At 37.4% G+C, this 17,800-nt stretch overlaps 1 protein-coding gene across 11 annotated transcripts in view; it reads right to left on the bottom strand.

Moving 5' to 3' along the window:
* Ascc3 (activating signal cointegrator 1 complex subunit 3) overlaps positions 1-17,800 on the bottom strand; it is a 282,945-nt gene that overhangs the window by 259,632 nt on the left and 5,513 nt on the right. For 3 of the 11 annotated variants that reach the window (XR_010060704.1, XM_006256602.5, XM_063279184.1), the window contains exons 2-3: positions 8,627-8,713; positions 1,643-1,773 (exon numbers count right to left, since the gene is read on the bottom strand). Coding sequence is in view for 10 of the 11 variants with exons in the window: in XM_006256602.5 (XP_006256664.1) it covers positions 1,643-1,732 (90 nt within the window). In the remaining variant the exon portion in view is untranslated. Of the gene's footprint in view, positions 1-1,642; positions 1,774-5,237; positions 5,326-8,626; positions 8,714-13,879; positions 13,949-17,258; positions 17,367-17,800 lie in introns of all 11 variants that reach the window. The other 8 variants (XM_063279181.1, XM_006256603.5, XM_063279183.1 and 5 more) reach the window with 7 other exon arrangements.

The following is a 17,800-nucleotide window of genomic DNA, read 5'->3' as shown; positions in this document are numbered from 1 at the left end:
TGGTCTTTGCTTTCTGAGTCCATCTTTAGGAGAAGAGATTAACTTTAACACTGTATAAAGACGGTTTCAGTCCACCAGTAAATCATGCTTTCACTCTACCAAACACTCAACTAACGGGCCAACAACTAAAAGGAACTGCTTTACATTTTTAAAAAGAAAACAGAGGTCAGTTTCTGCATACACTGCCTAACTTCCCACATATAATAAATACATCCTAAACCTATAAACCTTGAGCATGCTGCCAAACATTTAACTTTTTCTACTAGAAGCCAATGTATCATTTATATACTATGTAATGACATGTTTTGTGTGTGTGTATGTGTGTGTGTGTGTGTGTGTGTGTGTTTTGCTCATTTACCTGTTGAAACAGCATATATAGTAATCATATCCAGAAAGAAATACAGGTACTTAAAGATTAAAAGATTAAAATAACTAAGTTTCTTTCATTTGAATATTAGCCAAAATCTATGTATTATGAGCTAAATTGCCTCTCCTCAATTATCACATTGAAATCCTAACCTCTACCTCTACTACCTCAGAAAACCATTAATGATTTCACCTGATTGGTTTCATTACCAAAAAAATAAAAAAAGACCTAAAAACAAGCAAACAAACATGGAACCTCAAGGACACCAGGGATAGGCTTATACAGAGGAATGGTAAGAGGTTTCGAGAGAAAAGCAACTCTGCCTTGATCCTGAACTTTTAAGTATTATTCTATACAAATTAATATGTCACAGGTTAAGGACTTTTCTTAAGGATCTCACTTATAAATAATTTTCAGTAAGCCTTGGCATAATATACTTTTACTGTTTATAACATTACATTTATAATTCTATATGCTTTATTTTATAAAACTTACATAAGTCAGTTTACTTATTAAAGATATCCGTGTGAAAGCACATACCTTAGTTTGTTGCTCAGAAATCAATGTCACTGAATTGAAGAAGTGACTGGCATTTTTTCCATAAATCTCAAAGTGCAAATAAGCTTATTGTGCAGGAGGAAACTAACTATACTTAAAGTGAATGTAAATGTGACACTATGTATTATAAAACTGAGTCATGTAAGGACATTAGTCCACATCACTCACAGTCATCATCAGTCAGTAACACTACAGTAACAAGAATCTGGAATTCCCGAAGTTTTTACTACTACTATTTATTTATGTCTTAAGATGCAATTATAAAAAGGCCTTACAATGAACTTCTTTAAGCCATGAATGTACTCATCAGTTATATGAACAAGTCAACTAGGAGACCAAGTATGGAGCTAGAAATGAATATTCAGATGTCCTATGTTAAGGTATAGACAGTGTTTCTATTCATGTGTGAAGAATTTAACAGGAGATCTAAAAATGTGCCCAGCTGACTCAAAATAAATGTAAACTAAAGCACAAAATTAGCTGTGGCAGAGGCCTAATGAACAGAAAGCATGACAGCCTACATTGGATTTTTCCCTTTGATAATAGTCAAAGGTATTTAACAGAAGTAGTCTTGAGAAAGTATCAGTACACTCAATCTCCTTCTCAAGACACAAACTAGATAAAACTTCCATCTTAAAAGCATACGACCTAAAAGAAGAAATGTCAAGTATTCACCCATACTCCTTGTTTTTAATAGTTTCACCTAAAAACATTTACCTTTAAGTCAGCTACTTCTTCATTATAATTATCTTGCTTGGTGACATTTGAAAAGGAGCGCAAGGCTCCTGTGAGGCGAGGTAAAGCCATTTATTACTCAGTCAGTGATCCATAGAAGTAAGAAACTCGAACTGAAAAACACAATGGTATTTATCTGTTTAGAAATGACACAGGTAATCAAACTCAATGAACTGACCTACACACACACACACACACACACACACACACACACACACACACACACACAAAGGGCTCCAAGAACACTTTCTACCAATGTTTGTTTCTTAAGAATAAAAAAACAATCTCCCAACAAATAATAACCAAAAGTGCTAGAAACTATATAAAATATATCACATCAGACAAAACAGACTTTAAAGCAAATGACAGAAGGGACTTAAAACAAACAAAAGATTCTAAACAGTAATAAAAGACTGCTAATATACAAAAGTCCTTAGTCCATATGTTTAAAAAAAAACTTAAAAATTAACTAAAACAAACCTCCAGAAAGAAGTGGTAAGTCTAGCATCGAATTGCAGGTCGAAGACATCAACTACTGAGAGTCACGAGTCAGCCCTACCTTGTCAACATTCAACGTACGTTTCCAAGTTTTAATTTTTAAAACTACATTGTGTATGCATGCATGCTTATGTGTACACTGTATGTGTGTGCATGTCGATGTGGACAGACATAAATCTGCCGGCACATGGCACAAGATCAGAGGACAACTTGTGGGAGGCAGTTTTCTTCTCCCTTACGGATCTGGGGATTAACCGCAGATCATTAGGCTTGGCAGCCTTTACCTGCTGGGTCATCCACCTCCCTTGTCATAGAGCAGTTTTCAGGTGGTATGTGCAATACAGCATAAAGTAAGTCTCAACTGATTTCAACTAGCATTACATAAATCAGGAAGTAATGAACATTTTGTACAAAAACAGTAACAAGTACTATACGAGTCACATCCAGTCTTTATAAATATTTTAACAACGCTTTAAATCTACTCTGGAGCTCAATGTAACCACTAGTTGCTGAACTCTGATAGAAGTCATTTCTCTTAACAAAATATAATTAAATTATAAGTCAGAGACAAAATGCAAAATATTAAAAACATACAAGATTGCATAAAGATGAATGAAAAACTGTGAAAATAGCTAAAGGAATGAACTGTCCCTCACAAAAAAGAATTTCAATAGGTAAAGTAAAATGACTTATTTCGTAAATAAACTTCCTAACTAGAGTACTTCAAGGTTCAGCTACCCAGTGGGAATATAGACAGGCCAAACACTTGTAAGATTAACATGGGTGGAAAATCAGGTCCTTGAGCACCTACAGAACCTCCATGTTCCTGAGCTCTAGAACAAAAGCTTGGACAGAGACACCGGGATAGCACTAGAAGCAAACCACCAACCAAAGATACACAGTGGGGTACCCATGGCTCTGGCTGGGTTTGTAGCAGAGAAAGGCCTTATCTGGTATCACTGGGAGGAGAGCTCCTTGGTCCTACGGAGGCTTGATGACCCAGGATAGCGGAACACTAGGCTACTGAGGCAGGAATGGGTGGGTGGGTGGGGGAGCACCCTCATAGAGGCAGGGGGAAGGGAACAAGGGATAGGGGTCTTGTGGATGGGAAACATTATCATGTTTGAAATAAATAACCAATAAAAAAATGAATAAATTTGCAGAGGAGAAGTAGATCAAACCTAAGGGAAAGATTAGTAACTCAAAGGCAGGGATACAATACAGGTAGTAGGGAGGGGTGCCTTTCGTAGATGACCTGAGCTGGATCCCTGGAACCCACACACATGGTGGAAAGAACCAAGTATCCCTAGCTATCCTCTCACCTCCATATATATGACAAACACCCGTGTACACAAACAAAATAAGATATAAAAAGATCTTTTAAGATGTCAGATTTCTCAGACATCTACATGTTCTATCAGTTATATACCAGCCTACGCTGAGTATTACAGCATTTCTGTCAAATATTTTCTTTCATATGTTAATCTCAGTCTTTTGTGCTGAGGTTCTGCATTGCAATCTCCTGTCTAAAGAAAATTCTGAGTAATATTTGTATGTTTCAAAGACTGAGTAAACTTTTTGAAGCATCTGAAAGGGAAAAATAAATAAACCAAGAGTTAGTAAACAACAGATATTTTCGAACTTTATTGTGCACTTGTCACCTAAAGGATTTGTTTTTTAAACTTATTTTCATTATTATTTCTATATCCACAGATGTTTTCCATGCCTGTGAACTACAAACCTATTAAGGCCAGAAGAGGGTATGGATCCTGTGGGACTGGAGTTCCAGTGGTTCTAAGCCATTGTATAGGTGCTGGAACTCAAACCCAGTCCTGAGGGTTCTATGAACATGAACTACTAAGTCCCACAATTTCCTTATTCCCAGTTATCTGAATGGTCAGATGGCAGGGCCCTGAGATGTATTTACATCATATTCGCAAATGATGAAGCAACCCCCATACAGAGTCTTAAGACACAGTGCCCTGTACTCTTAAATCAATATTCAATGTGTGCTCATGTCTAAACTGACCTCCCACCACCAAATATCCATCTAATAATAAATCAAGGACTTCCATTTAGATTCAATTTGTCTCCTACTATCCTTTCTCAGTTGGATTCCCTAAGAAGATTAAGTTGTACTGAAAGAATCTTGAACACCATTTTTCCCTCAGTTCTACCAAGGACTGACTATATGTAATATCAGTAGAAAAGCAGGGCATACAAAGAATGCTTTCAGGAGCCAAAGCTCAAATCAAAACCAAGAGAATTGCAGATGCTAGATGCATTCTTTTCTGGATAACAAAACCAGAACTCTTCAAAGAAGGCTCTGACATTAATCTGAACATGTTCTGACTCAGAACCTGCTCTTTTTTTTTTTTTTTTTTTTTTTTTTTTTTTTTTTTTATTAACTTGAGTATTTCTTATATACATTTCGAGTGTTATTCCCTTTCCCGGTTTCCGGGCAAACATCCCCCTCCCCCCTCCCCTTCCTTATGGGTGTTCCCCTCCCAACCCTCCCCCCATTGCCGCCCTCCCCCCATAGACTAGTTCACTGGGGAGAACCTGCTCTTTAACTCATAAGCAAATACTTTGAAAATCTAAGTATCAAAGCAGTAAATACATAATGTGTGTAATATGCTGTCTCAATGTGGTCTCATGGACAAGTGGTGTACTTGGGACCACACTTACATGATTCTGACCAATCTACAGTAATAATCTACAGTAATAATCTACAGTAAAAACCTGGAACTACCTGTCCTTTCTTTGAAAGTACTGAAAATGTTCACTGATTTTATACTAATTTACAAATCTAGGAACACCCTAGCAAACAAGACAATATACCAAACTTTATAAGAAAGGTAAAGATGTCTGAGTGGTTGAGAACACTTGTTGCTCTGGTAGAGGACCCAGTTTGGTTTTCAGAAATGGCCTGGCAGCTAGTGTTTCCAGGTACCTGATGCCTTCCAATGGCTTCTGTGGGCACCAGACACACAACTGGTGTACATACATGTATACATGCAGGCACTTACTCATACACTTATTTTTTAATATAATAAGGCCTGTTTCAAGCTATACTGACCGGAAACTGCAAACAGGAATCTGATGATTCCATAAGTCTTCCTTTAATCATCACTTTCATTTATGGCTTTGATGTTTAATATCTATGCCTTCAGAAAAATAAACAACAAAGCCATTAAACACAAACCAACTTTTTCACCTGGAGTTCATCTGAAGAAACAACTGAAACCTGAAGTATCAACTCTAGAGCAAAACCACATCTGTGCAAGATACACTGACATAAGCTATACCAACATTTCAAGGGTTACTCTAATTATTCATAATTTTTATCACCCAAACTGACAAGAGATCCTACTGTTCTTACACAGTTCCCAATCACGTAAGGATACACATTTGAAAGTGGAGAATTCAGAAAGCACAGGTACAGATCACAAAATGCCACCTGAACACATCTCACACAATATAAAGTGTATGCTTATGTGTTTACAAACATAAAATAGAGATTGTATTTTTTACTGAAAAACCCTGTTTCTAGTTGTGGTGTGGCCCAGCCTTTAGCATACATAGCATCTTTAATCACTCTGGCTGGAATTCATACAGGCTTGTAGTAAAAACCTTTAATCCTAAACAATAAAGGTAAGGTTAGTTTGTAGAAGGAAGCAGCCATGTCTGAAAGTGATGTGTAGTTGAAGGGCAGACAAAACAATAAATCAGAGAACGATTTGACAGAAAAGGATATGCCCAATTCTCATAAGAAGAGAAAAGGGAAGCTATAAGAGGTACAGTGTGGAGAAAAAGAGGAGGCAGTTTTACCAGCAGAATTTTACAGAGACAGGTTGAAGAACAAGCTAGACACAGGTAAAGACAGAATCAGCCAGAGAAGGAGAAGTAGCAAAGGTCAGAAGATATGGCCAAAGTTAACATGAAACCAAGCAGCACAATTCCGTAAGGAACTCAGAGAAGCTAGACTGAATCAGTTAGGACTGCAGAGGAGTTTGAGCCAGAATAGCTGAGGTGAACCAGCCAGCCAACCAGAGCTCAGAAAGAACTAGAAAGAGTGAGCTTATTCAGCTGTAAGTATCAGAAGCTGAAAACATTCTAGGCCTAGAATAGATTTTACAGAGACCAGAATCTTCCAGGATTAGGTCTAGGTTTGCAGACTCAGGCAGCAAGCCACAGAGATGACAATTACACCAAGTGAATTAAAGATACCTTTGCATACATACATACACACACACACACACACACACACACACACACACACACACACACACACACACACAGAAACTCTAGGGATGTGCTAGAAATGGTTTTAGATGTTTGGAATTAAAGAAAGTTTGAAACATTTCTCCATTCCCATATGAGCTCTACTATTAGAAAGCATTTTCTCCAAATACAAAAATTATTCATAAAAGGTTGTGCCGTCCTTAATCATTAGTCTCTATTGTTAAATGGATAATGGTGGATATTCTTAAATCATCCTAATATTAACATGTAAGTGAAACTAGCACATACTTGGTGGCAGCTGAGGAAACCTGTGTCTGTGTCTCAGATATAGATAAATGAGGGGCTAGCAAAAGGACTCGGGTTAAGAGCACTATTTTTGCACAAGACTCAAGGTTCAGCTTCTAACACTCAAAACAAATAGCTCACGAATGCCTGTAACTTCAGTTCCTAGGGATCAAATGCCCTCTTCTACCCTCCTCAGGGACCTGCATGCACACATGGTACATACAAATTAAGAGGCACAAAGACACACAATTAAATAAATGTATTACTACTATAACACATTAAGTACATGCTTTACTTAATACACCTAAAAGAAGGAAGTGCATAACCATTATTTAGCATCCGAGCCTAAGTTGATTGTCTCAGCATTTATAATTTACAATAAGCTAATTACAACAAGGTGCTTCTAGGCTAAGTCAGTAAGAATCAAGCCCTGTTAGTTTTGTGCCTTGTTCTGAGCTGAAATGTTAGTTCCTACTACATTCAATCCAATTCATTTTCAAAACTGAAAGATGCTTGAAAGGACCAAGCCCTACTTTTTATTCTTGCCTAAAAGTTTAACTCTTGAGCCATTTTTCTTAGCAATAAATTAAAATTAAGCCAATTGCAAGCAAAACCAAATTTTGTCATTCAATCATCAATATCGCTGTGAAAGTACTGGGGGAAAAAAGCTGTACTTCAAAAGTCACTACATATTTTAAATGTACATATTGCTATTTAAAAATAAAATGGATATTTTATTCAGTAATGTCAGTTATTGCTCTAAAGAATATTGGTTAACAGTTTTTACAGTTCATATATTAATAATATCATATTTGATGATTTTTTAAATAAAGATGACATCTATACATATCAGACAATAGTTTTCATGATTTACATTTTCCATAAAGCAGATTAAATAATTACTGAATTGCAAAATATGAACTGGGCATGGTGGTACAACTGTTTAATCCCAGCACTTGGGAAACTCAGGCAAGTGGATCTCTTGTGAGCTCCAGGGCAGCCAGGATGATACAGACCCTGTCTTTAAAAAAGAAAAAAATTGTACTTCCATAAACAGAAGACATCTGTCATTCTAGCCAAGCCTTCTCAAGTTAATCAGCTCCAAGGCTTTCTTCCCATCGTTCCGGTTTATACTCGGGTCTATATACTGTCACAGAAATGCTAGTTTCAAGGTAGCAAACCACAAAACAGGAAAAGGTAACAAGAAAAACTGCTGTATTTTAATAAGAAAAAATATAATACAAACGAGATAAAACAGTATTTGTTAAATATACTAGGAGAATATGTTACATTATTTACAAAAAAATCCCATTTCTTAAGATACTCCAAAGTTTCACGTAAACAAAAGTGATAAATACTGGTTTTGAAAATATCAAACTCAAGTGTCTGGTACCTTGTAGGTTTTGAACATACTATCTGAAAAGTCTCAGGTATATAAGAGACTATGTCTTCTTAATATAAAGTAATAATAATCCACAAGAGACCTCCACTTTTCAAAAGTACCAAAAACAGGGTTGGGAAGTGGTTGGTGGTTGGTGGCACACAACTTTAATCCCAGCACTTGGGAGGCAGAGGCAGGAAGATCTGAGTTCAAAGCCAGCCTGATCTACAGAGCAAGTTCCAGAACAGCTAGAACTACACAGAGAAACCCTGTGTCAGAGAGAGAGAGAGAGAGAGAGAGAGACAGAGACAGAGACAGAGACAGAGACACAGAGAGAGAGTGTGCACGAAGACATGGGTCAGGGTAGGAAAGCAAAATAAAAACTGAACTCATGCCAAGTAACATAATAAAGGAGTACCCAGAAAATAGTAATCTTGTCAAGGAAAACAGCAACTAATCCTCATGGAAATCTGAAAAAGCAAGTGTTACCAAATATTTGCTGACCTAATTTTTAATTTTTAATGAAGCACTACTCTTTAAAATAGTTTTTGTCTTACCTGTTTTATTTTGTTTGTTTTTACTTTTGATTGTTGTTTTTTGAGAGCAAGAATATGAAGTTGGGTGAGCAGAGAGTTGTGGAGGATCTGGGAGGAATTAAGAAAGAAAATATAATCAAACTATATAGCATGATAGAAATTTAATTAAAAATGCATCTGAGGCTTAGAATATAGATCACCAGTACAGTGTTAGCCAAACATGAGCAAAGTTCTAAATTCAATCCTACGTAACATGATAAAGATGTACATGGTGACTGTTTTATCCATTCATTAATTCATTCAAGAAAACTGTATTAAATCTTGAAAATAACAAGCTATGATAAGGAACTACTGTAATGGTAATATTTTAGGTAATAGTAGATCATTTGCAAGGTCTGATCCCCACAGTTTAAGACCTTTGCTGACCCCACCAAACTCTTTAGTTGCTTTTCTGCAAACCCAACTACAGGAATATTAATTAGACTTCTAGACTGCTTCTACTGCTATTATTCTACAAAAAGAGCTATCGAGGTAGCAAACAATCTCAGTATTGCCAAGGAGAGGTTAGTTCTCAGTCTGCCCACATCCCCAAGTTCTTGACCAAGCTTCACCTGGCATCATGGGTACTAATATCTTTCAGGGTTTTCCCCTGTTGTTCCCTGCTCTCAATCTCCTTTAAACACGCTCACGGCTCTGACTTCAATCTGCACTCACTTCCCAGCTACTCCCATCCAGTCCTCAAGTGTTGAGTATTTTTCAAATGTTAATTTCAAATGCATAGCTCCATCCTGTACATACCTTGTACTCCATTTTCATAACTCACTGCCTTTCCATATCAAGCGATGTCTAACTTAAAATGTTAAATTTTGTCATTAATAATCACCTCCTGTGGTCTACCTCATTAATAACCTCAAATCTACTCTACCTTTTTCTCTTGCTACAACTGCTGAGTTCCACTCCATTCCCCAGATTATTTTCCCTGAATCTAACCACTTTTCACAATTATCACCTGTTCCCTAGATTACTGCAATGTCCTTTGTGCTGTAGCTAAAAATATTCTGTCTGTCTCTGGTCCCTAGGTACTGATAAGCCACAACCCTGTGGAATCACAGAAATGTCTCCTGGTACTCAGAACATGCTTCTCTGACCATTTCTGAGTTCATGCTAATGGGATGACTTAGTAGATAGTCCCTAGTCCCAAAATGAACAAGTGATTGGATAGCCGGACTTTCCACCAGTCCATCCACTAATCCCTGGAAAGAGGAGGTTGAACGGCTTCAGATGAGACCTTATAAAGTTTTGGAGCTGGTGAGATGGCTTAGTGGTTAAGAGCACTCACTGGCCTCCAATACACTTGACAGGTAGCTCACAACCAATTCTAACTCCAGCTCCAGAGGATTCGACAGCTCTGGATCAACATTACTCTCATGCACATACCCACACAGTCACATGCAGCTACACATAATTAAAGTAAATCTATTAAAAATATTAAGGTTTTGATGTGCTTGGCATCAGTATCCACCTGATGGTACAGGTTGCCTACACAATGACAATGCTCTTTCTTATAAAAAATTTACAAATAATAATGTTAAAATAGCAGTGAGTCATACATAAGTCCTGGTATATGACTAAGCATAGTCTTCCTCCTTTCACAGCTGTAAGCCTGAATTTTCTAGAAATCTTTCAAGTAAGCCTATACAGTAGTATTTACATTTACAGTAAAAGACATGTCTTAACCCACTCGTGCCACCCTTAAAACCTACCCAATGACCATAACAACTACCCCATGAACTCTATGAACAAAAAAGTTTGATAGAAACCCTTCGAACAGTTTAAATCCACAAGTCACCAAAGTTGTATGTGTGTGTGTGTGTGTGTGTGTGTGTGTGTGTGTGTGTGTGTATTTGCTAAGACATGTGAGTGGATACTTTTGTAAGAAGCCTACATCCACATTTGAATTTACACTTTCCTTTCTGAGTTCTTCCCTCTCTCTCAGTTAACCACATGCTAAAATGTATGTTCCTGCAGTAATTAGTTATCCTGACTAGATTTGAGGCTGGACCTACAGTTACTGTAAACCCAATCAAAACTCCATGACTAGGGTCTTAGGCCCTCGCGGGGAACTTAGAATAACTGTTAAGCTAAACTCTCTTCCAAACATCTGTATTTATAGTCATATCCAAATGCCATACTCTATGTTCACCCAGAAAAGTTTTCTTGCAATGAATTGCTATAAATGCAAAATAACTATGGCTGCTTAAAATAGTGAAACTACAACAGTTTAGTGTTCAGGCCTGTTTTTTTCTACTTCCTTCTTTTTATATATTTTCATAAATACTTGGTTTTGGTCATCCCTCCCTGTGTCCACTCCTCTTCTCCATTGTTCTGTCTTTTATCTTTACTTAAATCCTTTGTTTTAGTCAATTTTCTATTGCTGTAGAGAGACCATGACCATGACAATGCTTATAAAGGCACACATTTCATTGGGGCTGGCTGACAACTTCAGGGACCTATTATCATTGTGGCAGGAAGCATGGCTGCACACAGGCAGACATGATGCTGGAGAGGCAGCTTAGACTTCTACATCCAGATCCAGAGGCAGCAGGAAGAGAGAGCCACTATGCCTGGCTTAGGTATCTGTAAGTCCAAAGCATGCCCACAGTGACACAATTCCTCCAACCATGATACACATACTTCAAAAAGGCCACAACTCCCAATAGTGCCATTCCCTGGTTACCAAGCATTCTATGAGCCTATAGGGGCCATTCTTATTCCAACCACCAACCACATTCCATTCCCTAGCCCACATAACCTGGTAACCATATCATAATACAAAAATTGCATTCAGTCCAATTTCAAAAGTCCCCATGGTCTACACCCTTCAACATTATGGTACCTTTTCTACCTTGTGTTTTCTCTTGCCCTCCTGAAAGCTCTCCCTTAAATGTTTTCCCTTCCCATGGGTCCCTTTCTACTTTTCTTTACATATGTAACATATATATTACTGCCCATATAAATACACATATATAAAACAGATATGCACATGAGATAACATGTAATGTTTTGTCTGACTTATAATATTAATGTAATATTTTCCAGTTCCATGTTTTCCTATAAATTTTATTTCATTTTACTTTGTAGCTGATTAAGATTCCATTATACACATGTGCCAGCCACATTTTCATTATCTATTCATCTCCTGAGGGACATTTAAGCAGATTTCCCTCTTGTTGTTCTGTTTAAGCAGAAATAAACTTGAATGGACAAGAATGAAAAGAAACAGTCTTCTGGAGAAATGCTCAGTGGTAATTTATTTAGTTGACATTTCTTCATTAGCACTTTTACTACACTTTGAATATCAAAGTGGTTATGGACTATGGTGAGCAAAATCAATCTAATGCCCACAGTGGTGAATTGCAGTCTAAAGGGGGAAAGATACCAATTAAGTAAGCTAACGCAACCAAAATAATAATAATAATAATAATAATAATAATAATAATAATAATGTAAAATAATAAAGCTGATATATAAAGTAGTAATAAAAAAATCACTAGAACAGAGTGGGTGTGTTTAACATAACACTAAAAGAAGTCAAGGTGGAGACAGTTTAAGAGTTCAAAGCTGGACCTGGAGAGATGGCTTAGTGGTTAAGAGCACTAACTGTTCTTTCAGAGGTCCTGAATTCCCAGCAACCACGTGGTAGCTCACAACCATCTGTAATGGGATCTGATGCCCTCTTTTGGTGTGTCTGAAGACAGCTACAATGTACTTATATACATAAAATAAATCTTTGAAAAAAATATTAAAAAAAGAAAGAAAGCGTCCAAAGCTGAATTGTGAATTAGAGGAAACATAAACTAGCTGTGTGGGGAGAGTATGCCCCATTGAGGGAACTGAAATATAACACTAGAGAGTGACAGTCAGAAACTCTATGACAATGAATGACAGTACAACTTCTAGAAAAGACATATTAACCTGGTTAAATTTAGAAACTATCATAAAAGATCCAAAAAGACTCCAAAAAGAACTTTTTACTTGACCAGCGAAAGGAACGGATCTAACAAATCGAAATGAATTATATGCTGATAATTCCTGACATGAAAACAGCAATGAGTTAGGGAAAGATGGATAAATCCAAGTGATTATGTAAATCAAATCAATTTAGTTTATTAGTTAACTGTATTATCACCTCTGGTGGAGGGGATAATCAAAGAGGCGGCTGACTTATCCACCTACAGAACAGGTAGATAAAGTAAATTCTTAAGGCTACAGCACAATGATTAACTTTGTTTTACTCTCTTGAAGTGCTGTCCTAGTTTTTATGATTTAAAAACATGACCAAAAAAACTAAATAGGAAAAGTTTTCTAAGATAAAAAGGAGTAGCTTTATTACTTCATCTGATAGCTTACTTACTATGAGGGAAGTTAGGATAGGAACAAAAGGCAGGGACCTAGAGGCAGGAATTGAAGCAGAACCACACAGAAAAGCTGTTTGCTGGCTTACACAGCATGCTCTTTTATACAGTTCAGGACCACTGTCCACAGGAGGCAGGATCCTCCTATCAATTATCAAGAAGATGCACCACAATCTTCTCAAATGAGGGTTCCTCTTCCCATATGAATCTAAATCGTGTCAAGCTGACAGAAAACTAACCAGTACAAGTAGAAATAGTAAGATTATCCAGGCATGGAACTCAGGAGAGAGTTCTGGTTTTAGGAAAAGGCATATGCGACTCACCAACAAAACTACAGAAATAGATTTAAAAATCATCTACAAATTAACATGTGTAGAGCAAGAAAAGACAGCACAAAATAAAAAACAAACTTGCAAGGAATAAATAGGAGGAAAAGATCTATAAAGATTTAACATCAGGAGAGCATAGAGTCCAAGGGGCAAGGAGTAAAGTGTATCACCAAAACAAAGGGAAACGAGAGGTCTAAGAAAAGGGTTACAGTCAGTTGTATAAAAATACTATAAAAACATGTGGTAAAATGCCCATTGAACTAAGCATTTCACCCCTGTTCTTTCAAAGGTCATCTTTTAGTACTGTATGAGCACAATATCTCTTAGAAAGAAGTTAAATTAGGACACTGTCAAACTACCTAGTGTAGCTCACTTATCTCTTTATAAGATGGAGGCCAAACTCACTCAGTAGAGTTCTTGCCACAGGATGCCCATTTAACCCTGGAGGGTAGAAGTAGCATGTTTCTTGTTGGTCCACATTATTTTATGCAGTTTATTGGCCTGTGCAGAGAAACTCAAAAAATACTTACTGAATGATGCATTTCCAGAGCATTAATCTGTCTGAAGATGAATAAGATTATTCCTTACCAGATCAGTCCCTAAAATATAAAGCAGTGGTTCTTAGCCTTCTTAATGCTGCCACCCTTTAATACAGTTTCTCATATTGTGACCCTGACCATAAAATTACTTTTATTGCTACTTTCTAACTAACTTTTCTACTGTTTTGAATCATAATATGTGTTTTCTGATCTTAGGCAAATTAAACAACACACGTTTGTTTAATTCCCTTCTCCAAGGAGTTTCAACCTACATGTGGAGAACCACTGATACAAACAGTACTAATAATTTCAAAGGAGCTTTTGAACAACCTAGATGTCCCTCAACCAAAGAATGGATAACGAAAGTGTGGTACATCTACACAATGGAGTTATGATTCAGCTATTAAAAACAAGGGCATTGTGAATTTTGTAGGCAAAGGCATGGAACTAGAAATTATCATGCTGAGTGTGGTAACTCAGACCCAATAGGAGTATTGTATATACTTACTGATAAGTGGATAGCCAAAAAGTACAGAATACCCATGATACAACCTACAGACCATATGGAGTTTAACAAGAAGGCCCAAGTAGGGATGCTTCAATCCCACTTAGAAAGGGAAGTAAAATAATCCCAGGAGGCAGATGGAGGGAGGGATCTGGGTGGGAGAGGGAATGAGGAAGGGAAAGAGGTAACAGGATTAGATACTGGCAGGGGTTGAGGAGAACAGGAGAGAAGCACAGAGGGCCAGGAGAATGAATGGAAATATGCAGCTGTGAGGAATGGGAGACAGGGGGAACATGTACAAAGCCCCAAAGACCTGGGATGTGAGGCTCCCAGGACTCAATGGGGATGACCTTAGCCAAACCATGACCAACAGTGGGAAGATGAACCTGAAGACCACCTCCATTAGACAGACAGGGCCCCCATAGAGGTATGGATTCACCAACCTACCTTCAAACTTTTTGACCCAAAATTGTTCCTATCTAAAAGGAATGCAGGGACAAAAATGGAGCAGAGATTGAAGGAAAGGCCATGCAGTAACTGGCCCAGCTTGCAATCCATCCCATGGGTGGCCACCAAACCCTGACACTATTACTGATGCCTTGTTGTGCTTGCAGCATGACTGTCCTCTGAAAGGTTCGACCAGCAGCAGACTTAGACAGATGCAGATACTTACAGCTAACCACTGGACTTAGGTCAGGGACCCCAATGGAAAAGGTAGGGGAAGGATTGAAGGAGCTGAAGGGGATGCCAACCCTACAGGAAGACCAACAGAATCAACTAACCTAGACCCCTGGGAGCTCCCAGAAACTAAGCCATCAACCAAGCAAGGAGCAAATGTGGGCTGGTCTGTGGCTCCTGGCACATATGTAGCAGAGGACTGCCTTTTCTGGCCTCAGTGGGAGAGAGGCTTGATGCTCCAGGAAAGGATAGTGTGCATATGGGGGAGGGTGGGGGTGGGGTTCTTATGGGAGAGGGGACCAGGAAGGGGAGCAACATTTGGAATGTAAATAAATAGGACAATTAAAAAAATAAAGCTTTTGGTCCTTTAAAAATGTTCATAAACAGATCAGAGGGATGGCTCAGTAGTTAACAATCACCCAAGTTCAGTTCCTAGCACCCACGTCAGGCAGACAGCCACTGGTAACTCCAGGGTCTTACTGCTGTGAAGAGACATCAACCATGGCATCTCTTATAAAAGAACATATTTAACTGGGACTTGCTTAGTGTTTCAGAGGTTTAGTCTTTTGTCATTATGGCAAGGAGAATGGTAGCACACGAGCAGACATGGTGTTGGAGAAGGAGATGATAGTTCTATATCCAGATCTGTAGGCAGTAGGGAAAACCCTCATATTGACATAATTCTTCCAACAAGACCATACATACTCCAACAGAGCTACACTTCCTAATCCTCCTCAAGTAGTACTTCTCCCTCGTAACTAAGCATTCGAGTCTATGAGGTGACTGGGGAACATTCTTACCCACCACACCAAGCTCTGGAAGATCCAATACCCTCTCCTGGCCTCTGTAGGTATCTACACTCATATGCACATACATACATACATAATTAAGTGTTTGCAAAGAATGCTTAGTGAGCCTCCTTTCTGGTCCTGAAGGTACTATTCTACATCAGGTCATTAAAAAAAAAAAAAAATTAAGCTGGAAAAGAGCCTGGAATTACTCTTGTATGATTATCAGCATGAAACTAATGTCTTCATGAAAACCATGTAGTAAGTTTATAATTAAGTTTCTTAAATCAACACAAAAGGTGGGCTTATTCTTATTTGTGCATAAGAGAATTTAACACTTCTACACAGTTCCATTTGACATGGCCAAAAAACTAAGAAGTCTTAACAGTAAGCATGAATTTTTTTCTTTTGGAATAGAAATTAAGTTTTCTTCATCAATTTCATAAGCCATGATTACTAATTACTGAAAAGTGCTTTTTTCTTCCACATTCAGTTAACTTAAAATGACATAGCAATCTCTAAAAATGTCATGTTTTAGCAGCTACTTCCCTAATTATCCAATAATCCTGAGATAGTTACATTCCTTCTTCTGAAGTTCAAATTTGGTAGAACATGAATTACCAAGTGAAGAAGCTTAAGTCGTGGCTTGAAGTAGAACTCACAGATAGTATGAACTAGGTGTAGTGAGCATATTTCTACAACCATCCAAAGAAACTGTTGCAGAATGGTTTGCAATTTTGTATTTAGTCAGTACTAAAGTATAGGCTTTCTGTTCTTTAAATATCAATATTCACCAGTATCTAATTAAAACATACCACGAAAATGTTTAGTATCAACCATTAATTTCTTTCTAATTAATAGTTTTATTTATGTGCCCTACCAAATTCCAGCCTAGTGAACCAAGCCAGTAAAAACCTTTGACAATAAACACAATTCCTAACAGTTCTGTTTGGAGAGTAAAAGGGAAGATAGGCCAAAATGTAATAAAACCAGAAAGAAAATTTATACCAGAGAGGACGTTCTACAATGGCACAAGCATTCATTACATTCAAATTCAGATCTATATATCATTCTGTCTCTCCATCTCTATTTTTCTGCCCTGCTTGCCCCACCTGCCCGTCTCCTGATTGCTAGATACCTTTACAATTAGAGTTAGATTCTCACTTATCTTTCTAATTTCACTAGGTTTGGCCAGTCTTCCTTCACTTCTGTGAGTCATTCTCCAAAGAGAACTCTTACTAATTCTATCTTCTAAGCCACAAAATGAAAAAGAACCACAAAAATATTTCTGATATTCCATTCCAGATAATTAAAACTTGATTGAGTGTTGAGTTCACTTTATGTAGGGACTATTTGCTAGGTGTTGAGCCAAGAAGTAAGTTACTCCAGCATTACTTACATTATAAGGCATGCTTTCCGATGACTAAACAAGCATTTAGTACAGACTGAGAATTTCTTATTCGAAATTAAAGTGCTCCCAGATTGAGACTGTTGGATTTTAGAATATCTGCATGTAAAAAAGGAAATATGTTTGGCAATGGGGATCCCACAATTAAACAAAATTCATTTATACTTTAAAGTCTCAGATTGATTTTATTCAATATTTTTAGTAATTTTACCTATAATATGTAACTTTCCATTTCTGATGTCAAGTCAGTTGTAAACACTCCAAATACTACATTATGTATAGCAAAGGAAAGGAACTATCAGCACAGCACAGAGAACTCACAGGTCTTTACCAGCTGTTCTTCAGAAAATGGGTTAATATCCAGAATTTACAAAGCACTACAAAACTAAATATCAAGAAAATATGACTGCCAACTAACAGGTAGCCTAATGAACTGAACAGAGTTTTCAAAAAGAGAAACACCAATGACCAAGGTAGTTTACAAGTCTTCAACATTTTAGTAGTTTAAAAGCCAATAGGGAAATTCAAATTGA

The sequence above is a fragment of the Rattus norvegicus genome, chromosome 20, assembly GCF_036323735.1.
Source record: "Rattus norvegicus strain BN/NHsdMcwi chromosome 20, GRCr8, whole genome shotgun sequence".
Classification (NCBI taxonomy): domain Eukaryota; kingdom Metazoa; phylum Chordata; class Mammalia; order Rodentia; family Muridae; genus Rattus; species Rattus norvegicus.
This window is presented reverse-complemented; position numbering and strand designations above follow the sequence as displayed.